At 46.8% G+C, this 24688-nt stretch overlaps 1 protein-coding gene across 1 annotated transcript in view; it reads left to right on the forward strand.

The window, feature by feature from the left end:
• The window catches only part of OCA2 (OCA2 melanosomal transmembrane protein), a 349097-nt gene that overhangs the window by 144432 nt on the left and 179977 nt on the right, over positions 1-24688 (forward strand). Inside the window, 3 exon segments of the mRNA XM_010355208.2 lie at positions 2799-2946; positions 5337-5394; positions 8481-8589. Coding sequence (XP_010353510.2) covers positions 2799-2946; positions 5337-5394; positions 8481-8589 — 315 coding nt within the window.

Genomic DNA, 24688 nt, shown 5'->3' on the forward strand with positions numbered 1-24688 from the left:
CTGGGCTGCTCCTGAGGCTTACACTGCCCTAGCATATGTTTATTTATGATGTATCTTATATCTCTTTCCAGTTTTGGAAGGCCATCTTGTAACTTACCAATTAAATTTTATCCTTTAGCATCAAACACAGATCTGACACCTGTGACACAGTAATGTTAATGTGGAAATATAAAAGAGAATGACATTGACAAGACCAGGATGACATTTCAGTCTTGTGTTCCTGGAAGAACAATTGCATTGTATAAAAACTAAGAAGGTAAGGGTAGGAGAGAGACTTTATGGGAGGAAGATAAAGTGTTCAGCTATGAGTTTGCAGCACAGGGTTCAGAAGGAAATATTGGTAGCCAGCTGGGTCTATGGTCTTGGACCTCGGCAGAGTAGACAGGGTGGGGAAATGAAGAGGAGGTGCAGAGGAAGCCTGAGAACTGTTACGTGGACAGGTTTTGGTAAACTGAGTTCTGGGTGAATGGAGTGAGCTCCCTTCTCCTGGGCAAAATCCCTCCCTACTAAATTCCTACATAATTTGTGTATTACATTCCACAACGAGGAATACAAAAGCGTATTACCTGAGTATTAATGCGTGGGTTGATCTGAGTAGAACAGCACATCCTTTTTGGTTTGATGGGTTAGAAGGCAGGTAGGTGCTGGGTGCACACTGAGGTGGCTGAGGCTCCCTTGGAGAGTAAGCACCTGCAGTAGTTGCGTAGGGACTAGAAGGCCAGCTCCACCAACACAGCCTTAGTTCTCAGGCTCTGCTTCTCCAAACATAAAGGCGTGGAGAGACTTCCAGCCTGTACCCAGCAGCTGGCACCAGAGATGAACGATGCAGAGGTGTGAGCCTTTTAAAGCTGATGAGCCGCTTCAGAAAGTGGCCCTTCACCGCGATGCCTTTAGAGAACGGCTGGAAAGTCTCTGGTACTTTATGGACAGGCTTTTAGCAAGATTTAGAGCACCAGGTGAAATACTGGCTCTGTCTGAACTTACACTGGAGACCTTCCACAGATGGTGTTTTTGTGTTCAGTGTTTCAGAGAGCGAGTTCATTAGTTTTTTCCTTCACTTCCTCTTCCCTTTCTTTTTGTGTTATCATAGCCTCATAGGTGGTTTAATGAAGTGGGAGACTTTTCAAGAGGAGGTGATGGATCTGTTTCTCTGAAGAGGCCTGTGAATTATACCCAAGTTCCTTTTATTTTAGTAAAGCTACAAAGCATCGATGTGTGCTGAATGAAAACATATTATGTATCTTAGTTCTAAAGGTTTCATCCTGGTAGGGCTGAAGCTTTAGAGAAAGCCGTGTGCTAACTGAAATAGTCTGGTGCTCCCAGGCTCTGCGCGTTCTCTCTGAGTCTCGGCATGCTTCGTTTCCAGACTGCCTCCCTCTGCCTAACTCATCTTTGTTGTTGCAGTAGGTCTGCCATGCCGTGGGTGAGGAGCACTCGCGTACTGAGCAGAAGGAGCTGAAAGGTGGCATTTTCCCTTTTCACTGAACCCACCATGTCCGTGCTGCTTCCCGGGTCTTTGGGTGGTCGCCTTGACTCTGCCCCGAGCTGCTCTTCCGGTGGCCCAGCGCTTGCTTGAAAGGCTTTTGTCTTTTCATCTTTAATTCGTGTGCTAGGTAGTGTGGGGCATTGCACGTAAGGGGTGGTTCATGAAAATATTGTGCTTCCTTATATTCTTTTAATGGATATTTCAAGAAACATATGTCATGTTTTTAACAGTAAAATAGAGGTTAAATGTAGGTTTTCATGAAATATTTGAATATCTTAAGAGGCCATGAACTGACACATCATTTCTCTCTACTCTTCTCTATCAGAAAGTGTCTGAATTCAGTGATGGGTGAAGATTCTGCTCATTCTGTAGATTTCAGCATTTCATCAGGTCATCTACCTCTCTCTTGCCTGTGTTAGAGGCTCAGTGGGGCCTGGTTGGAGGGCGCCTCCCTGTCTTCTGCCGCTTACCAAATGCCCTGCTGGAGAGCCCTGAGCATCTTCTCCTGAGAATTACACTTGTGTTTTCAATTGTCACTAGATCTGCTCCTGAAACGCCCTCAAGGATTGGGCAATGTCTAGATTTTGGCTGGAAGCAGATTCGAAATACTTCCTGCAAGAAGGGGAAAAGGTTGTTGGGTGCTAGCTTTGATGTGTTTGCTCAAGAACGGAATTTATTCTTCACGGAAAGGGTTGAAATTGCCTTACTTTGCTTTTGTGATAATTTTTACATGTCAGCTTTGTCATCTGGGCTGCATTGCAATAGCTTGGGTGATGAGAAGCTCTGGGTGACCCTGGGCTACCTGCACATCTCGAGTGTGTGTCTGCTCCGCCAGGCCTCGGCTGTGTGGGAACAGAGGAGGGTGTTGCTGATGTCTGAGGTTGTGTGTCTGCTCCGCCAGGCCTCGGCTGTGTGGGGACAGAGGAGGGCGTTGATGTCTCGAGTGTGTGTCTGCTCCATCAGGCCTCGGCTGGGGTGGGGAACAGAGGAGGGCGTTGATGTCTCAAGTGTGTGTCTGCTCCGTCAGGCCTCGGCTGTGTGGGGACAGAGGAGGGTGTTGCTGATGTCTGAGGTTGTGTGTCTGCTCCGCCAGGCCTTGGCTGTGTGGGGAACAGAGGAGGGTGTTGCTGATGTCTGAGGTTGTGTGTCTGCTCCGCCAGGCCTTGGCTGTGTGGGGAACAGAGGAGGGTGTTGCTGATGTCTGAGGTTGTGTGTCTGCTCCGCCAGGCCTTGGCTGTGTGGGGAACAGAGGAGCGCATTGCTGATGTCTGAGGTTGTGGGAGACTCAAGCTTCCCTTTTCTTTCTCTGCAGAACTGAAGCACGAGATTCACGTCTGGCGCCTGACCGCTCAGCGCATCAGCCCAGCCAGCCGCGAGGAGACTGCCGTGCGCCGCCTGCTGCTGGGGAAGGTGCTGGCCCTGGAGCACCTGCTCGCCCGGAGGCTGCACACCTTCCACAGGTACCGGGCGGGGTGCTGCTCAGACTGTGCCAGCAAAACGTTCCATGGCCCTACAAAACAGCGACACCAGCTGTATACTAATACATGATTTTTAGGTGACACACACGGTGCTAAGCCTCTTATGGTGCATTTTATCTAACCCTCAATGAGCTCTGCAGGGGGTACACAGCCGAGTTTAAGGACAAAAAAAACCACAAACAAACAAAAAAACAAAACCAAACCAGAGGCTCAGAGTTTGAGCAGCGTGCCCAGGGTTGTGCAGCTTGGAAGGAATGGCGCTGGGGGTGGAGCTCACACTCTCAACCACTGGGCTGTCCCATCTCTCCATGTTGTAATTGTTACACGACAAAAACAAAAAACCATTAATGCAAAGACTAATCAGACAAAATATTCTGCCAGTAGTTGATTTTCAGGCACCCGAAAGAATATGAAAGCCCCACTCAATTTGTTTCCTGGCGTTCATTGTTAATCGAAGCTGGTACTTAAAGGGTAACCATGAATTGGTGTTTTCTGTCCTTGCTGTGACGTGGTGCTGAGTTCCAAGCAGTCTTTGTTCTAGAAGCTCAGACAGAAGAAGCAGGAGCTTGGTGACCCCCCAAGGGATGCCGAAGCAGAAGCGTCCCCACAGCTGAGCTGCGAGTGGGTGGAGGTGTCCATCTAGGCGAGGGGAAGTGTGAACCCTTATGAACAAAGTCTAGCATGGTCTTGCATGTTGCCATTCGCTGAGCCCTGAGGGGTCTCCCTGCATGCGTGTCTCAGGGTCTGGCTGTTAGTGGGAGGATTCCCAGGCAGTCCCACGGAGTCCCACACAATCCCGGGAGGAAGTGCTGGCTCTGTGGCATTGGCTCCATCCCCCGCCCAGGACCCACCTCACCCAGCAGTGCTGGAGCAGCAGGACCAGTGTCCTCAGGCCACAGGGAGGCCCTGAGTTGTAGGCTGGGGAAAAAATGACCACCTTTGGCAGCAGGCGCAGATCTTAAAGGAAGACACTTCATAAATTAAAGGTAGAATAAATTGTCCTGGTGTTGGGTGTTAAAGACACACTTAGTGCATCTCAGGTTACAAATGTGAGGAAACGTGGGCTCCAAGGCTTACCACGTTCCCATCAGCTCATCTGGTGTTAGTCACACATGGGGAAACCGAGACCTGGGGAAGGCGTGGCTTCCCAAAGCCACACAGTTGCTGAGAAGCAGATTACCATGAGGGTGTCCTAAGGCAAGGTTGGGCTCTGCAGGTTTTATTTTTTTATTTTTTTGAGACGGAGTTTAGCTCTTCTTGCCCAGGCTGGAGAGCAGTGGCACGATCTTGGCTTACCGCAGCCTCTGCCTCCTTTACCTCCTGGGTTCAAGCAATTCTCCTGCCTCAGCCTCCCAAGTAGCTGGGATTACAGGCATGTGCCAACCCGCCTGGCTGACTTTGTGTATTTAGTAGAGACGGGGTTTCTCCATGTTGGTCAGGCTGGTCTCAAACTCCCGACCTCAGGTGATCTGCCCGCCTTGGCCTCCCAAAGTACTGGGATTATAGGTGTGAGTCACCATGCCCGCCTGCAGGTCTTATTTTTACATTTTCTTTTTAAAAATTGTCCTCAGAATCATTCAACTGTGTCTGCTGTGATTCTTTATGGCCCAGACTGGCTGTGAGGTCACCCTCCTTTGATACTAAAACTGCATTCTTCATTGCGCAGCTCTTTTTCCCTAATTGGTGTAGGAGGAAGTCAGCCAGGAGGGCGGGCTGAGTCAGAAACATGGAAAAGGAGAGGCAAGTGGGAGCCACTAAAGGGGCTGAAACAGGCGGGAGGAGACCACCCCGGCAGGAGCAGCACAGACAGAAAAGCCTTCAAAGCCGATCTTCCCCAACCGCTGACCTCAAGTGATCCTTCCCCCTCAGCCTCCCAAAGTCCTCGGATTTCAGGCGTGGAATTGATCACTGCTTGATGAAAATCAACGTGAAAGCAAGTGACATTTCTTTTACCATGTTTTTCTTTGGTTGGTTGTAAGAGCTGTACAGGTTCAGTGCCCTCATCTTGGAAACAGATTCGGGAATGTAGAAGTGCACGTAAAGAGGACAATTAAGAGGCTGACGGTCGCTGCCCTTGTCCGTGTGCTGCCACGGGGTTTTCATGAAGCGTCCCGTGCGCAAGCTGTCCCACACACCTCCTCACACATACTTCTTTCGTCATTCAGGCCATTATATGTATTTTTTTTTTTGGAAAATATAGAGTGAGTACCCTTTCCAGCCAACCAGTGAAGCCCCACTGGCCCCCATGACTAGTCCTGCCAGGCTCCATGTCGCAGACAGCGTCCAGGCACGGAGTGCTGGGGGCTGCCGCTCCACGGTCTCACCGCACAGCGTGACCAGGGAAGTAATGAGTCTCCTCTTTTCTCTTTTAGACAGATCTCACAGGAGGACAGAAATTGGGAGACCAATATCCAGGAACTCCAAAAAAAGGTACCCAGCTTTCTTTTTTCAGGGATTTCAATTCACTTCTCCAAGAAGAGAGTGAGTGATGCCTTTCCTTTCCCTCACATGACTGAACGCCATTTCTCTTTTTATTTCTGTGATTGTACACAAGACATTACAATTTATGTGTTTGAGTGAATGGGGAGAAATGTTTTCCGGATACAGCAGGCTGATTTTGTCAGGACGTGGAAAGCGAACGTCTTCATAGGGCCTTTCCCTTTCCCTGCACGTTGCAGGGCCCGCCCTCTGAGCGGGTGTCCCTGACCACCAGCCCTCTCCTGGCCCTGAAGGGCAGGCCCGAGTTCACACTTTGCAGAGGGGAGGCCGGCGAGGCGTGCTGCGTGAAGTGGAGCAGCTTTAGGGACGGACATAGGATGCGTGAGTGTCCTGCCGATGGCTCCGACTTCTTGGGGCAGAGCTTTGTTTTTTTTCTTTTGGCTCTTTCTCAGCCCATTTATGAACAGGAGGGCCCCTTCCCAGTCGAGAGAGCTCTGCGCAAGATCTGCTGGGAGTCATTTGCCTCTCAGTGACATTTCAGATCTGTGCGGTTTCTCTTCTAGGGAGAGACTGAATACCCACTCTAATTATGACGGGCACACTCTACATGCGTTTCCTAACAGGTGTTTCCTAACAGGGCTTCAGCACACCTCACGCCTCTCGTGTTTATTTTCCATAAAGATGTTGGATGCGATCTGATGAGGTGCCTCAGTGCCTTCACACTCTGTCCTATGTAGATGGTCAGGGTTAGAAAAGAGAGGTGTAGCTGTGATACTCTTGCGGGCCCCAAGTTCATACAGATGATGCCTGCTTTGCTAGACTGTGGTGTTTTAGTCATGAGCTGGAGAAGAACTGTGCGCCTCTCTGTGCACCTGGACGAGGACTACGGTGAGATGAAATGAAGAGGGAAGGCTTGGCGGCATCCCTGTATCACATCTAAGAATTCTTACAGAAGTGACTCTAGGGGTGTGTGTGTGTGTGTGTGCGTGTGCCGTGGAATACTATCAGCCATAGAAAGGAATGAAACAATGGCATTCACAGTAACCTGGATGCACTTGGAGACCAGTGAAGTAACTCCGGAATGGAAAATGAAGCATCGTATCGTATGTTCTCACTTATAAGTGGGAGCCAAGCTACGAAGACACAAAGGCATAAGAATGATATAATAGACTTTGCGTGCTTGGGGGGAGAGTGGGAGTGGGGCGAGGGATAAGACTACACATTGGGTACCGTGTACACTGCTCAGGCGATGGGAGCATCAGAAATCTCAGAAATCACCGCTAAAGAACTTATCCATGTAATCAAACACCACCTGTCTTCCCAAAACCTATTGAAATAAAAAGAAAAAAAGAAATGACCTCAGGTATCTAGAAGGAGCAAATGTGAATGCCACCCCCAAACCCCTCCACTTCCGTGAGCTGCAGGATGCTGGAATGCTCTTGGACCTGCCTGCTCCTCCACCTCCGATCTTCGCACTGACCATGGCAATAGCCACTTTCTGTGGTTGCTGCGACCTCAGGGGTGGTTTGCAGTGCCTCCCTTCACGCCTGGTGAGAACCTGCATCACTCTTGTCTGAGCATTTCAAATCCTTTTCCTGCCATGCTCCTTTGGTCCTAATTCTTCAGCACAGAATCATGCAGGAAAATCAGCCTTCCCCAGAGGGGTGACGGGGAGGATGAGAAGGGGCTGGCCGAGCCATGAGCCTTTGCAGTGGGCAGAGAGGGGCAGATGCTCACCAGTGGCCTCACTACACATGGAGGCGGGGCTGTGTCAGAGCTGTTGTGACACGGAGGGGCTTGCATATGTTTTTGATAGCAGCAGCTTTACCTATGTGACCAGAGGAAGCAAGAGAGAAAATCTCCCTGTAGTTCTAGCTCTACCTCTGTGTGTCTATATCTATATGTCTGTATCTGGCCAAATCCAGATAACTGTAGATTGCTGTGATGACAGATGTCTAGATCCGCCTGCATCTACAAAGCTACAGACATCAACATCGGTCATCATTGCTGTCTGCATCTATCCACCTAAACAGACTAGACAGATGGGTGGACAGGTGTGCTGGTGGGACCAGACTCAAGTAAGGATCCGATGCTTGCCAGGCATGGTGGCTCACACCTGTAATCCCAGCGCTTTGGGAGGCAGAGGTGGGAGCATTGCTTGAACCCAGGAGTTCAAGACCAGCCTGGGCAACATGGTGAAACCCTGTCTCTACTAAAAATACAAAAACTAGCTGGGCATGGTGCTACACACCTGTAGTCCCAGCTACTTGGGAGGCAGGCTGAGATAGAAGGATCACCTGAGCCTGGGAGGCGGAGGTTGTGTTGAGCCGAGACTGTGCCACTGCACTCCAGCCTGGGTGACAGAGTGAGACTCTGTCTCCACAGAGACCTGGTTGACACGGCAGGCCAACCAGGTGCCCATCTATGCATGCTTCCCTGCCCCGGCCCCCTGCAGCCATGGCCTGTGGGGCACAGTACCCTTGGGGCCTCATAGGAAGAGCCCTGTCTTGTGCTGACACCTAGGTTGATGGAGGCCCTTGCAGAGGATGAGATGCCTCAGGGCCTGCCCTTCCCCTGTGACTGGGCGGATCCCCGTGGGTGTCATCCCAGCGCTAAGAGTGCACTGCCTGTGTTCCAAGGGCACCGTGCATGTCATGTCAAGAACATGGCCAGAGCCTTATCTGGGAGTCACAGTTCTGTGAGAAGGCTCAGCCTCATTGCCCTGCCTGCATGCTTGGCATGGTAGGGAAAGGAACAGTGAAGATAGCGCTGCCACCACAGGTGCCTGTAGAAATGCCCGGTCATCCTCTGATACCTGCTGGCCAGGTGTTTCATAACAGGGCTGTACTACTCTTGACATCTGCTGTGTTTATCTTTCATAAAGATTTTGAATGCAGTAATCCTGAATCTGTATGGTTTTCCTTGTAACACAGTACTTTGTCATTTTCTTTCAAGTTTGAGAGGTTACGTTTTTCGTCATCGTGAAATCTGTCATGATTCCAGTTGCGTAGGTTATGACGCCCTGCAGGAGTCAGAAGGTTGTGCAGAGAACATGAGCTGTGGTTTCTCTCTTACAGCATAGGATATCCGATGGGATTCTGCTCGCCAAATGCCTGACCGTGTTGGGATTTGTTATCTTCATGTTTTTCCTCAATTCGTTTGTCCCTGGCATTCATCTTGATCTTGGTGAGTCTAATGTAGCTTTTGTTCATAGGCTTTGTCACATTCTGGATGGGAAGGTTTCAGAGTCTCTTCCCAGACACTGACCTCACCCACGGGCAGCTGGGCTGGTGGGAGGCCAGAGAGGTTTGAGATGGAGGGTGGGCAGCCTGCCCTGGGAAGAAGGGCGCCTTTCCTTTTGGTTTCCTGGGCAGGAGGGAGGGAGAGAGAGATGCATCTCCAGCCCCTTAGACTCTGTGCCATGGGTCCTCAGCCCCTCCAGGGTTGACCATGAGGAGGAATATAGAGTGGGCACTGTCCTGTCTATTGTAGGTAATAACCACATCTTTACATGGTTCCCAGAAGAGACAGGGAGCCACGTGGGCAAGTCCAGCGCTGCCCTCTGTGCTGCCTGCCATGCCAGTTAGGTGACAGCCTGTTCAGGAGTTCGGGAGAGCCCTGGTGAATGGTCAGCTCTCTGCAGGGCCCGCTTGCCTCGTCTGAGGGTGCATCTGGCCCATGAAACTGTTCTCCCACCATCCACCGTTGGTTTCTCTTCTCCCACTTTCACCATACCCATGGCTCTCAGACCTCTCCACTTTCTCTAGCCTGTGTCATGGCCAGGGCCTGTCCCCACCTGAGATGTGGCTCCCTCAGGAGGCGCTCACCACAGAGCTTGTCAACCACTGGCCTCCTCCACCCTTCATAAACGTTCTCCACTCTCCTAGGTGTTTATCGATTTCACAGTTATCTCCATTGCTGTCCTTATTGAAAACAAAACAAAACCCACCCACATGAAAGTGTAGGTTTATAAGAAGCATAAATTTGAGGTGGGGTCACAGTCTTTTCTTTTACCAAAGCTTTACCCATAGTTTTCCTTCAAAAGTGAGTTCTGCTAAGATGGTTAGAATATCCAACTTTTATCTTATTTTGTATGAAACCTTGATTCACTGTGAAAGTTGAGGAGTGCAGCTGCCATAGAAAGCGAGGCCTCTTAATTATGTAAAATAGATGGATAATGCCGCAAGCTTCAGTGATTCGCACCACATCTTTGCTTCTGGGGTTCCTGGAAACCATCAGAAATTCATGGGCCAGAAGTTGGTTTTCCTTTTCTCTTATGTAAAAAAGCCACATTTCTAGATTCTCACACAACACATGATGTACGTGCTTTTGACTGGAGTCCAGCTTTATGTTATGTATTCACAGCCCCTCAATTTCTTTCCCTTGATAATTTCAAATCCGACTTGCCAGGTGTCCTGGGCTTGGTTCAAGCTGGCAGGTATTATTTATCCACACCTGAGAGCCGGTCTGCTTAGAATCCTGATGAGGTAATGATCCAAAGCTGGAGTGGTAACGATATTGTGAATTTCAAATTGTATTTGGTGGATTACATCTAGAAATTGCTGCAGTGTAATTATTTTTCATTACACCTCAGGCCGAATGTAATTTTAACATTAGAAACCTAATGACTACAAGAATGTTAGGTAGTCACCACTGGTAATTAAACAAATTTAAAAAACTAGTGTTTTGTGGGCAGAGAGGTTCCATTAGGTGTTCACAGATAATTTTGCTCCTAATTTTATTTGAGAGTCTACTTTAGAAGAACATAGCAGGCATTTTAAAAACTAAAAAGATAAAAGAGCTTGCATTCAATTTTATTACCATTTGGCAACAGTCCTTGTATAAAAAACAATACTTGAATACTTAAAGTCACATCTTTAACTATATGGACTTTAAAAATCTTGGTTACTATGAAACTTTTAGCCTGGAAGTCTATATTGTTTTACAAAATGTCTCATCTCCTTTTGTGTGGTTGTTACATCTGTGAATGATGGTCATGTTTATTTTCTGCTTTTAAATCCTGTTTTGTTTTTAGTTGGGGTTTGTGTTCCAGTGATTTTATCTGGAGATCCAGATATTTGCATATTCATCAAGATAGGTCAGGTTGACTAGGAGAAGAATTTGATTGGCATATATTTTAATGGAATACAGTTTCCTTAGAGTGATAAGAACTTTTCTGATAGAACAGGGGCAAAATGGATACAAGATCTTCCCGGGGCTTCAGCCAGTAGCAACGTAATCATTTATCTTTGGTGAAGTTCTGTTTCCTTTTTAAGTTTTTTACATGTAACAGTGTTTTTCTGAAATATTTTTGAGACAGAGTCTCACTCTGTTGCTCAGGCTGGAGTGCGGTGGTGCAATCTCAGCTCAGTGCAGGCTCTGCCTCCTGAGCTCAAGCAATTCTCGTGCCTCAGCCTCCAAAGTAGCTGGGATTACAGGAATGTGCCACCACTCCCGGCTAATTTTTGTAGTTTTAGTAGAGCTGGAGTTTCACTATGTTGGCCAGATGGGTCTCAAACTGCTGACCTCAGGTGATCCTCCCACCTCAGCCTCCCAAAGTGCTGGGATTATAGGCATGAGCCACTACACCCGGCCAGGAGTTCTGTTTTCAGTGTGTCCTGCTGTGTAAGTTGAGCCTTGTTCAATGTGATGTCATATAACATGAAGTGACATCATATCACACGATGTGCATGAGGTAACACATGACATCATCTAATACAGGGCACACACTGTCCACTACGTGACATTGTAACACAGTGTAATTGCATGTAACACAGGGTGCTGTCATGAAAAAATATGCGTTATGAAACAAAATGTGGCATCAGATAACATTCCTTCATTTAGGAATCCTAAACTAGACACAGCACTGACTCTCTTTGGTTTTTTTTGTTTTTTTTTTTTTAATTATCATAGAGCAAAACTGACTTTTCCTTTGGATGTAGCGTTCTGTGGATTTTAACACATAAGTAGATTTATGTAACTGCCACTGCAGTCAGAGTACAGGACAGCTCCGTTACAGACCTTTCTCAGCTATTCTTTCGTGGCCACCCTCCCCCGGTCCTGGCAAGGACTGATCTTCTCTCCATCACTATGGTTTTGTGTTTTGGGGGCTGTCATATACATGGAATCGGATCGTACGCCACCTTTTGAGACTGGCTTGTCTCACACAGCGTAATGCCTTTGTGGTGCACCCAAGTTGCTGTGTGCATCAATAGTTCATTGCATTTAGCTGGGCGTGGTGGCTCACGCCTGTAATCCCAGCACTTTGAAAGGCCAAGGAGGGTGGATCGCTTGAGCCCAGGAGTTCGAGACCAGCCTGGGCAACATGGCAAAATCCCGTCTCTACAAAAAATACAAAAATTAGCTGGGCGTGGTGGTGTGCACCTGTAGTCCCAGCTACTTGGGAGGCTGAGGCAGGAGGATTACTTGAGCCTGGGAGGTGGAGGTTGCAGTGAGCTCAGATCGCACCACTGCACTCCAGCCTCAATGACAAAGCCAGACCCTATTTCAGAAAAACAAAAACAAAAACAAACCCAAGAAACTACTCCAGACACTTCTGAGTACATGGTTTTCTGTGAACTTCAGTTTTTATTCTCCGGGTTGATTTCCTTCTCTTGAGTGGCACTGCTGTGTCATACGGTGGGTGTGGATTTTATTTTAAAAGAAACGGCCACCCCGTTTTCTAGTGAGGCCAACCCCTTTGCGTTCCCACAGCATGTATGGGAGTTCCAGCTGCCTTGTACCCTGACTAACACATGGAACAGTGAGAATCCCCCTGGAGTTCCACAGCACCTTATGCAAACCTTAAATATATTCTCTTGATTTCTTTCCTCCTCTGTCTTCTGACCTCCCCCTTCCCAGCTAGACTCAAGGACCTGGTCCGTGTGCCTGCATTTCCCCTTCCTGGTGCCTGGTGCTAATGCCTGGTTCATTAATAGAAGCAAGGTGTAGGTTTAAAGGATGCATGAACAGACTTCTTGTTACTGCTCACAGATTCCAACTTAACTATTGTGGGAATTTCCTATGTGGCTGACCCAGTCAGGGGCACAGCCTGAGGCAAAGGCTCACGTGTGTGTTCTTCATCCAGGAGCTTCATCCCAGGGAAGAGGAGTGAGGGATGGGGGCCGGGCAGTGAGGAGAGTGAGCGCAGGCACCACTGCCCCAGCGTGCTGGCCTTTGTGACAGGCCACTGGAGCTCCATCCTGCAGGACTGTCTGAGTGGAGGTACCAAGTGCATCTCAGGGCTGTCTGTGGGGTTGAGTAGAGCAAGAAGGAATGTTTACTGGCTGATGCGCATGGCCCATTGGTCTCAGCTCCTTCCCGTGGGATGCCAGAGTGCATGTGTCCAGCTGCATGTGCCGAGGCCATGCGGCCACACCCACAGGGCAGCCCAGGCGGAGAAGGCATCAGGGCATGGGCTCCAGGGCAGACCTTCTGGGTGCATCTGTATGAGGGTGGTCGGGCCACATGGAGATGGCTGTGGTGACAGACAGGAGAGCCGTGAGGGACCCAGGGGTGTGCAAGAGGTGGCACAATGGCAAAGAAGGGTGAGCAAGGGCCAGGGTCACAGTTCACACCCATCCGGCAAAGAGGTGGCTTCCGACGTGCAGGGACCATCACCTCACAGCACAGCAGGACCGAGCCCAGCCTGGGCGCCGGCTCCGCAGAGGTCGCAGTCCCTGCATGAGGCCCTTAGTGCCAGATGGGTTTCGTAGAGGCCGAGGGAGAACTTTCCCCTTGGGCCTCTTGAGTTTCTCTGAAAAAACAACTAACAGAAGGCAGAGTAATAGGAGAAAAGGCGTACACGTTTATTTAACACGTGTCCACAAGGACCTTCAGAATGAAGACCCAAAGATACAGGAGACATTGACCGTGTTAATATTTAGGTTCAACCAAGTATGGAGAGCCGTGTAGAAACGGGATTGGAGAAAAAGGGGTATGATTGGGTGCTGATAGACTGAGTGGGAACCCCAGCAGGGCCTGTCTGTCCAGAGTCTTCCTGGCCTCTCTGAGCAGCACGCCTTCCTTCTGGGTGTGGGGCAGGCCCCTCTCTGGAATGGGGGTCGTAGGACCTGTGGTCAAACAAGGCAGGCCAGACAGTTTCTTCGTGGCCAGTTTTCACACAGAAAGGCGGGGGGATAAAATGAGAATAACACTTTAGGTTTTATGGCTGGCTTTGGAGAAAAGAGTTCTGGTTTCTATGACCTGCCTTGGGAAAGAGGGATTCTAGTTTCTTTGGCAGCCTCGGGGGAGAATGGGACTGAGAAATGGGCCGGCAGGAGGAAGGCAGAGAAAACTTCCTTCTGATGAAACAAAAACTTCAGCTGAATTAAATTTAAAGGAGTTTAATTGAACAATGAATGATTCGCAAATCGGACAGCCCCCAGCAGATTTACTGTGGAATCACAGCAGATTTACTGTGGAAACTGCTCATCAAGGCTCTAATGAGACTAACAAGTCTAAGAGACTCCAGGGGTGCCTTTGGTCAGAACAAACTTATAGACAAAAAAGGTAAAATGACGTACGGGAGTCAGAAGTGAGGTACAGAAACAGTGAGATTGGTTACAGCCCGGCGGTTGCCGTGTTTGAACACAGTTTGAACATTCAGCAGCCTATGAGTGGTTGAAGTATGGCCATGGGGACTGGCCGACACTCAGCCGTTGTTGGAAGTGCACACTATTAAGTTAGGCTTCCACTTTGTCTAACTGCTAAGCTAGGTTACGGTTCATTCACAAGGACTCAAATACAGAAGCCCAGAGTCCTTCTCAGGCCATCGTTAACTTTAACGCTTCTGAGGCCTTCATTTTGGGGTATTGCTTTCTGAGCCCCAGAAGTTTCAAAATTCAGATTTTTTTGTGGTTTTACAAAGATAATTCAGGGAGCATACTGAATTTCGGATATGATGTAACACACTCTGAGAGGTTCAGGGCCGCACCCTGTCATCCGAGCATGAGTTCTGCAGTGAAACACGATTATTTACACAAAATGGGACAAATAAGGACTGCAAACAACGTCATTCCTATTCAAGTCAGCTGTTTTTGAATTTTTTACATCAAAACATATAGAAAAAGTTTGCTTTTCTGAAATTAGGGTTTCGAGATTGTGGATAACTGATTATGAACCTATGAAAAGAATCAGCGAGGCAGGCTTGAAAATGTTATCTTTGGCCTTAAAATTTAGAGCCTTGATGAGCAGTTTCCTAGGCCTCCTCCTCTGAGAATTAGTTCAGAATGGACCCCAGATTCTCTCATGATGTGTTTGATTAGATTTCAGTTCTGGAAAATTTTCCGTCATTGTTCCGCTGATGATGGTTTTGAAACTGCTGGTCTTCTCCGTGTCCCTTGGTGTCCCTCTGGTTGGGCAGTTTTATTGTTGTCTTTGTGAAAGTATTTTTAGCTACAAATAAAGCAATCTATTGGATCTGTCTTAAGCAAAATAGAGGATTATTAGAATAATAACAGGCTGACAGTCTCCAAGGACACTGGGCCCCTCAGGGGCAGGCTCAGGAAGGAGGAAGGGTCCAGATGGAGGGTGCCCACCGCCCCAGCCTCTGCAGTGCTCTGCCCTCAGCCCCTCGCTTCTCTGCCACCGGTTAGTGCATCTTTCTTCTGCTCATGACAGAATAGTGGTTGCCTCATCAGTTTCCCAGTTTATAGGACCTCGATTTCAGCCACACCCAGAGAAAAGGCTATTTTGAATACCCAGTTCCCGGGTGAAGAGGAGTCTGCTTGGCCTGGTTGGTTTCTTTCGTCTCCTAGCACAGGAAATTCTGAGCAGGCGGGCAGGAACAAGTGGTGAGACGTGGCCTGGGGTGGCTGAGGCATACTTCTTAGAGGAGGTCGCTATGAGCTGGACAGACATTCCCAAGGCTTCCTAATATATACTCTATGCACTCTAGTTTCTAGTAAGATTCATGTCAGCTGAGCCATTCATATATCCATCCTCTCACTTATGCATGCGTTTGTATGACGCATGCAGGCAGTGGCCTCGGGGTTGGTTGGGGCTCCTGTGCTGAACATGAAAACGACACCGCTGCTCTGCTAGGTCGTCTTCTCTAGAGGGGAGATGGATCTGTATTTATTCTACCAGGGACTCACGTAGCTGTCCAGAGGGTTCCTCTTTCCCGCTGCCCAAGGAGACCAGATTTATGGAGGCAGAGTTACTGCAGTAGGGAAGGAGTTTTACCCACGTAGAGCTGGCTAAATGGGAGACGGGAGTTGTATTATTACTGAAATCAGCCTCTGATTCGGAGGCTCGGGTTTTTCAAGGACAATTTTGGGGAAGAATGGCAGGGAGAGTGGCTAGACAATAGGCGCCTGCTGCCAGTTGGTCGAGGGTGTAAATCACAGGGGTGTGGGAAATGGTTCTTCTGCACGCAGAAGCACTTCTGGGTAAGCTGCAGGAGCAGCTGGCCAGTCCAGATGGAGCCATCAGTCTCAGACATGCAAAAACCCTGCAAAGGTATCTCAAAAGGCCAGTCTTAGGCTCTACAATGGAGATGTTATCTGCAGGAGTAACTGGGGAAGTTGCATATCTTGTGCCCTCCTGAATAATGGCTGGCAATCTTCTATGTCTACACTTTAGCAGAATTCAGTGTCTCCTATCCTCCTATCCTGGTGTTCTTTGATTAGCTTTACAAATGCAATTGAGTTTTGGGGAAGGGCTGATACCATTTAAGCTATAAACTAAACGTCTGGCAAAGTTAGCTTGCCTTAAGCCCAAGAATAGTTAAGGGCAGCTTGAAGGCTAAAGGCAAGAGGGGAGTTGGATAGATCAGATCTCCCTCACTGTCGTAATTTTCTCACTGATACAATTTCTGCAAAGGTGGTTTCAGTCACATTAGGGGCAGCGAGGACCACACAGCTAATGTAGACCCCAAGACCGTCAGAGCTGTGATGCAGAGACAGGCCAAGGGTACCAAATGGGGAAGCCCAAAATGATAATTTCCATAGTCAAGGTGTCCATGAGCAGAGTGAAACTCTGTAAATTATTTGAAGAGATCTATCCTGAGACAAAAATGAGTGACCACGGCCCATGACGCCACTCCAGGAGATCCTGAGAACATGTACCCAAGGTGGTTGAGTTACAGCTTGATTTTGTACATGTTAGGGGGACAGAAGTTATAGAAGACGTTCATCAATACATGTAAGGCGTGTGTTGGTTCAGTCCAGAAAGGTGTGACAACTCGAAGCAGGGGGTGGGGTAAGGGCTTCCTGGTCATAGGGGGATTCAAAGACTTTCTGATTGGCCATTGGCTGAAAGAGTTAAGTTATTATCTAAAGTCCCAGAATCAATAGAAAGAAGAGCCTGGGTTAAGATATGGGGTTGCAGAGACCAGGGGTTTTATCATGCAGATTAAGCCTCCAGGTGGCAGTTTTCAGAGCTCTTATCAGACCTAAAAAAATGCCAGTCTTAGGGAAAGGATCTGGAAAGGGAAGGGGATTCTCCACAGAATATAGATTTTCCTCACAAAAGACAGCTTTGCAGGGCCATCTCCAAATGTGTCAAAGAAACATATTTTGGGGTAAAACACTTGGATTTCTTTCAGGGCCTGCTGTCTGTCGTGTGATGCTATACTAGACTCAGGCTGGAATTTGGTCTCTCATTGGTGCGCCTAGTCTATCAGTCTTAAGATCCCTGTTTTAATATGAATGCTGGTCAGTTGTGCCTGAATTCCAGAGGGAGGAGGGTACAGTGAGGCACAGCTGGCCCCCTTCCCTCCCATCGTGTCCTGAACTACTTTTTCGGATTTCTTTGAAATGTCCTTGTCTGAGAGGGGGTCCGTCAGTTGGTTGAGGGGCTTAGAAATTTGTTTTTGGTTTACAAAGTTACAGATGAGAGGCCTAATGAAATCCACAACAGAAATGAGGGGCTCGGCCAGGCGCGGTGGCTCACGCCTGTAATCCCAGCACTTTGGGAGGCCGAGACGGGCGGATCACGAGGTCAGGAGATCGAGACCATCCCGGCTAACACGGTGAAACCCCGTCTCTACTAAAAATACAAAAATCTAGCTGGGCGAGGTGGCGGCGCCTGTAGTCCCAGCTACTCGGGAGGCTGAGGCAGGAGAATGGCGGGAACCCGGGAGGCGGAGCTTGCAGTGAGCTGAGATCCGGCCATTGCACTCCAGCCCGGGCGACAGAGCGAGACTCCGTCTCAAAAAAAAAAAAAGAAAATAGATTTTGAAAATACAAAAAATTAGCTGGGCGTGGTGGCGGATGCCTGTAATCCCAGGTACTCAGGAGGCTGAGGCGGGAGAATTGCTTGAACCCAGGAGGGAGAGGTAGCAGTGAGCCGAGATCGCGCCACTGCGCTCCAGCCTGGGCGACAGAGCGAGACTCCGTCTCAAAAAAAAAAAAAAAAAAAAGAAAGAAAGAAATGAGGAGCTCTTACTGGAAAGGCTATGGCATATTAGAAAAACCCTTGACACATGTAGACTGTTTAAGTCAGTTATTACATACAGTTTGTGTTAACCTGGTAATAAAAATATTTAAATTCCTGGATGGCTCTATTCTAATTTTCATCAAATGTTTATCTTAAATGCATGTAAATATCCAAGAGATTATTTCAGAATGATGATAAATATAATATAATGCAATATAAGGTAATGTAATATGATGTAATGTAATATGGATCTTGGATTTATAAGTCAATTAGAATAATTAGCTTCTTTCCTTATTATCCTCACCATGGGTAAAATTACCACATTTCATCATAACACTGAAGAAGTAAAATCATGGGAGAGAGAATGACTCAGTTTTTTAAAAATGGAGATACAGAATTCACACAACATAAAATTTATCTTGCGAAATTATATCATTCAGGGTATTTTAGTATATTCACAAAGTTGTACAACCATTGCCAGTATCCAGTTCCAGAACACTTTCCTCATGCCCCAAATAATCTTGTACCCAAAAGTAGTCACTGACGCACTGTCTCCCCCTTTTTCCCCAACCCCCAGACCCTGGAAACCACTAATCCTACTTTCTGTTTCTGGATTTGCCTATTCTGAACATCTCATTTAATGGAATCATTTTAACATGTGGTCTTTTGCGTCCAGCTTCTTTCACTTGGCATAACATTTTCAAGGTGCATCCGTGTTGCATCATGGATTAGTGCTTCATTTCATTTGGCTGTATGATATTCATATATATGTTTTGTATTATACTATGTATATTATATATGTAAATATGTCATATATCACATATATATCATAGTATATAATATGTATCACAATTTACCATTTATTAGCTGATTGACCTAGGAGTGGAACTGCAAGGTCATATGCAACTCTCTGTTGAACTTTTAGAAACCCTGCTAATTGCTTTTCCAGAGCAATTGTACCTTTACTTTCCTGGTGAAAATGCATGAGCGTTCTGATTTCTCCACACTTTCACCAGCACTTGTTATTGTGTGTGTCCTTGATTCTGCTCATCATAGCAGGCGTGAAGTGGTACTTCATTACAACTTTGATTTGCATTTCCTAGTGATGAATGACATTGAGCATCTTTTCTGTGCTTGTTGGTCATTTGTGAAATGCTCTTTTACTAAATAACACGTGAACTTGTTTTTCCCATTGGTTTGGAAATTTCAGCTGCAATTCACAGTAACGACAGCCTTGTTTTGCTCTGAAGGAGATTTGTTCCTGACTCTGGAGCATTTTTGCCCATTGAGTCTCCCTTCCTGAGCATCATGTACACACTGTGAGATATGAGGATGAGGAAGGCCAGTGTCCCTCCTCTAGTTGCTTAAAACCGCAGCCTTGCCAGGAGCCTAGTGAGGCATTTCATAGGGTTGGTCATGATTCTCCACATGCGGGTGTTCACGTTGGTTGTGGTCTCCTTTTATTAACTCCAAAATGTTTTGACTAATGCAGCCAATATCCTCCATTGAGTACCCACAGGTTAATGAATTTGGGGTAGAGCAAATTCATTTAATGACTGTTTCTCGCTTCATTTTTCATTCCAAATGGCTTGGATCACATAGGCCTGCGTATAACCGTAAGATTGCTGAGACTTTTAAAAGGGTGGATAATTTTGACGGAGTACCACATTAGCTTTAAAACTGTGGATTTTTCAGAGATGTTAGTGGTCTCTATTTGAGTAAAAATATCTGTGTGTTATGAGTGGGAGAGTGAGGTGTTAGACATGCATTCATCGAGAGAAGTGTTAACCCTCTCACATCGAATGGTTACTACTTACAGTTTTTTCATTGGTCTTTACCCTTAACATTCTACATTGTCTCATTATATATTAACATTTTTCTTTTTTATTTTTATTTATTTTTATTTTTTTTTTGAGACGGAGTCTTGCTCTGCCACCCAGGCTGGAGTGCAGTGGCCGGATCTCAGCTCACTGCAAGCTCCGCCTCCCGGGTTTACGCCATTCTCCTGCCTCAGCCTGCCGAGTAGCTGGGACTACAGGCGCCCACCTCGTCGCCCGGCTAGTTTTTTGTATTTTTAAGTAGGGACAGGGTTTCACCGTATTAGCCAGGATGGTCTCGATCTCCTGACCTCGTGATCCGCCCGTCTCGGCCTCCCAAAGTGCTGGGATTACAGGCTTGAGCCACCGCGCCCGGCCCTATATTAACATTTTTCTATGTGAATTATATTTCCCCCTTAGCATGAATAAGAAGGACAATCTTCATATTTGCTATAGAAAACCAAATCTGGAGAAATCACAGCTACAGAATTATTAGAAATATTGGGACCAAGAGATTCTTCTTTTCAGGGCTCAGGATATCCCTAACTTTGTAGTCACAATGCTGAGAAGAGTGAGGTTGTGTCAGCATTTTCACTTGCTTGTCTGAAGCTACACTGTGGTCGTATTTAAATTCCTCAACATTAATAATAAGAAGAAGAATCGAAATAACTTATGAGAGAATAGTGCTGTGGCTATTCACTTCTCAAACTTTTCGTAAGAAGAAGCAGTTTTTCGGTGATGTTTGTGATGTTCGTTTGTGGAAATTAGGTGTTCCATTGCTAGTGGCCAGGTTGGTCTTGTGGCTTCACCTAACTACAGGGCTGGGAAACCTTCTTGGGGGTCCAGTAGGGAGAAGAGTGACAGGTGTGGGACGCTCTGACAAGCTACTAGTGAACCAACACACAAAACACCTCCTACACGATTTGGTAGGGGTTTTACATGAGATGATGTTTTATCTGGTGCTTTAGAATGTTACATAGTGGCCCACCAGTGGGGGTGACTAAAATCTGCCTGGATGTTGGTGAGCATGGAATGAATCAGTCAAAAACGCATTCTATTTGGATTTTGAGGAGCCTGAGAAGAAAGGGGGTTCACGCCCAATGGCAAAGCTGTGTGATGTCCTAGAAGAGCTGGGTGTGTTTCTCACAGTCAGGCTGTTCTCTGGCCTACCTCTCCAGGATACCTGGGTACCTCTCCAGGCTCCATCCACGTGGAATTCAGCTCACTGCAGTTGTGCAGTCAGTGACCTGGGTGGTTCCCAAGGACCACAGGAGAACCTGCAATGAGGAGTAAATGTTACTTTCTGCAAGAAGACTCAAGTTGTGTGGCATTCTGAGAATTTGCATTCCTTGTTTTATGTGGATACTTTAGCTGCTTGTTCATTCACTTGTTGATCCGGTATTTGTGAGTGTGTCTTTACCCACTCCTCACTGTGAGAGGCACTGGGGATTCCTGTGAATAAGGCACGATTTCTGACCGCGTCTAATGCACCTGCAGCACGGGCCTGCCTCTGTGATAATGAACCTGATTCTTTAACAAAGCCCAAATGCACCAGTGCAAAATGAGAATTCTTAAACTGCATTTAGTGTTATTTCTTTATGCTTAGTTATTCTTGTGCAAGAATTTACTTGTTTTAATGAATAAATGAGCATATGAAAAGGCACTCAACCTCATAAGTCATCAGTAAAATGCAGAATTTAACCACAATGAGATGACATCATTTTAAGCCCCCACAATTTTAATTCTACTCCTTCATGATATCTAGGGAGCATAATATTCATATTTTGAATATCACTGCATTTAATAGGCCCTGAAGGTACCAGAAGTTGAGTACAAATATTAGTAGAGTCTTGTTGTGAGCGGTGAATAATACTCATAAACATTGCCAACATTTCAGTTAATTTTTTAAAAGTAGAGGTTAGAAAATCATTTGACATCGAGACCTAAAAAAGTGAAGATAAAAAGTTAAGGAAACATTAGTCATGGCGCCTTCCTTTCTTGCTGACGTTTTTGTGAGTTTGTCATGGATGTTCTAGTTCACGTGAGTTTTGACCACATCAAGAACATGAAGCTCCTCGGAGCCTGTTTGATTTTCAACATGTTTCAAAGATGCTCGAGACCACAGAACAGCACCAACGTTCAGTTAAGCTCTGGTTGGTTCCCCCATGGCCTCAGCAAGCGTATGGATTTAGCTGAGAGGCCCCTATAGTACCCTGGTGTGTGAGGCTAGCGTAGTCGTCCCAGGTCCATCATGGCAGTTGTATGTGAACTGTCTTCTCCATGAGCCTGTGCAGTCCTCGGGGCAGAGCTCAGTCTAGTCCGCCACTCCCAAGGCCACAGAGACCGGAGTGTGCTCAGGGCATGTGCGTCGATGCAGGTGTCTCTCAGGCCATCCCGGGAGCTCAGCCCGCCACTGTCTCTCTCTGACAATGTGAGTGCTTTAGAATGTGAGTGAGCTGGCATTCAGGGAACAGCCTGGGTAACTGGTGCTTGTGTTTATCAAGGACAAAGATCCTGCCTCTGTGTCTGTGTCTGTGCATTCTCATTAGAGGTCTTCATATTTGGTGAAACTTACCAGCCTGTAAGCACAGTAACCCTTGAGTGTCCTGACAGTTTTAGTTACTGCCTTCTAATGGCATATTTGTAGGGCTGTACCAGTCCCTGACCCTGCCGTCACAATTTTCTGCCTTCCATTTTTGGAAGTGGCTTGGAAAGCATACGTTGAAAAGTGACAGTTTTGCCACTTTTACTGATGAAAAGCTGGCATCAGCCCACTTGGTCTAGCAAGCAATGGGCCTGGAGTCCTGCCTCTGCAAGTTGTGGGCAGAAGGGCTCAAATGCCCCCTGGTGAGAGGGGCGGATGCTTAGCTACCTCCTGACCCTCATCAGATCTTAGGTGGCGCATCAGCTGAGGCAGGTGTGGACCTCCTCCCCCTCCGGCACAGCTCTAGGCACTTCCCTCCCCAGGGTGCCTGTTTGGTTTAGGAGGACCTAATCTCTGCCAGGTTCAGTGGCCTCTGTAAAATAGGGATCCTGCTGAGTGTCTTCATCACATCATATTATGTCATCAAACATCTCCATGTGACTCAACTCCTTTTGTTGTTATGTAGCTTTATTGCAGCATTAACTGACTAACATACCTTACAATCTATTCATGCATAACGTGTAATCACTAGGGTAAGCTGGCCCATCCTTTTCTTATTTATGTTTGTGACTCAGCTTCTTAAATTGGGTATGAAAAGCGCTAATGGTAAAAGATTAGGTTGATAACTTTGTCTTAAATTGGGGAACTTGTTTCTCATAAGATACTACCATATGAGTGAAAAAAAAGCCACAGAGTGGAAAAAAAGCATCCGTTGTCACTTTCCGAAATTATACCTAAAATATAAAAAGAGCACCTATAGATCAATAAGAAAAGACAGAACCCTCTAATAGAAAAATGGGCAGGAATCTTAACTAGACACTTCACAGAAGAAGATACTGAAATTACTGAAAGTATTAATAAGCATATGAAAAGGTGTTCAACCTTGTAAGTCATGAGTAAAATGCAAAATTTAACCACAGCGAGATGCCATTATATCCACACCTAAATGGTTAGAATAAAAGACGGACAGTACTAAATACTGAAAGGTTGTAGAGCAGTAGGAAGTGTCGTGCATTGCTGATAAGATTGTATATTTGTACAATGACTTTTGAAAATGATTTGACAGCATCTACTAAAGTTTAGAACAAGGTATATCTTTTGCTCAGTAATTTTTTTCATAGTGGTATGCCCAACAAAAATATGTACCTTTGCACACCGAAAGACTGTCTGAAAATGCTCATAGCAGCCTATTTACAAAAGCCCCAAACTGGACGCAACTCAGATATCAGCCCTGAGAATGGACGAATGGCGGGACAGTCATACCGTGGAATACTATACAGAAGTAAAAAATGAATGTATTACATGACTGAATCTCACAAACATGTTGGCCAAAAGACAAATATGACAGAAAAGAGGATATGCTATATGATTCCATTTATAAAAAACTTAGAAACAGGCACATTTACTCTCTGGTGTCAAGGGCAGAGCCTGACATGGAACCTTTTGATGTGGTCTGCACAAGTCAGCCTCTGGGGCAGAGAATGTGTGGGGACGGTGAAAAGAGAGGGAGGGGAAAGTCAGCAGCGTCCTCATGCCCCTGCCCTGGCCTGTCCACATTGGTGGAAATCTTTATTTGAAGCAAAATGCTCAGAAAAAGAATCATCTGTATTCTTTCCAACCTCAACTCTTTTTAAATGATTCACTTGATGTAGTTGTGTCATTTTCTAGCCAGATTGGAAACCATGCGGAAGCTTCCAGGTGTTGAACGGAAGCCATTGGCTTCACTCCGAGCTTTGGTGTTACAGCTACAGCTGGTATCTGGGGCAGTCACAGCCACTTTCTGGGTCTAGGAGGGAGACGGCAGATCTGGAGCTCGATCTGGAGCTCGATCTTCCTAATTCTAAGCCTGTGTCCTGCAGCACACAGCAGGTGCCCATAAAAGCAACTGAGTGTTGGAGCTAGGCTTTACAATTGCTGTGAGGATTGAATCAGGTAATACACACAGAGGCCTGAAGAGCAGTGCCTGGTGCACGACTGCATGAGATATGAACAAACAGTTCAGGCTGATGGCTAAGCAGTGCAGGAAGACACAAAGATTATAAAAAATGGTCTTACTTTTGCTGGATTTTAAAGGGAAACTAGAAAGAATGGGAGTTTTCTCTTGAGAGAAAGCCTGTGCAGTCTGTATGATAATTGAGTAAGTAGTTAGGTGCTCCTTCTTTCTGCTCCCGTAGCAACTGCCTGATGCGTGGTGCCCTAATAGACCTTAACCCCCTGGTCACTCAGCTTCTTCCGACTTTCTAAACCAGCTCATCCCGTGTGCCCTGTACTACTCACCCACCCAACTGTGGAGTGGGGGCTCCCCACAAGGAAGCACTGGGTTTGCACCCTGGAGGTTGAATTCTTGGGTAAGTGAGACAGCTAGGACTACCCCAGGGACAACCACAATGTACCTGTGCAACAGAAAGTCCTTGATTATTTGTGATCTCACTTGGTCTATTTC

This window comes from Rhinopithecus roxellana, chromosome 5, assembly GCF_007565055.1.
Source record: "Rhinopithecus roxellana isolate Shanxi Qingling chromosome 5, ASM756505v1, whole genome shotgun sequence".
Classification (NCBI taxonomy): Eukaryota; Metazoa; Chordata; class Mammalia; order Primates; family Cercopithecidae; genus Rhinopithecus; species Rhinopithecus roxellana.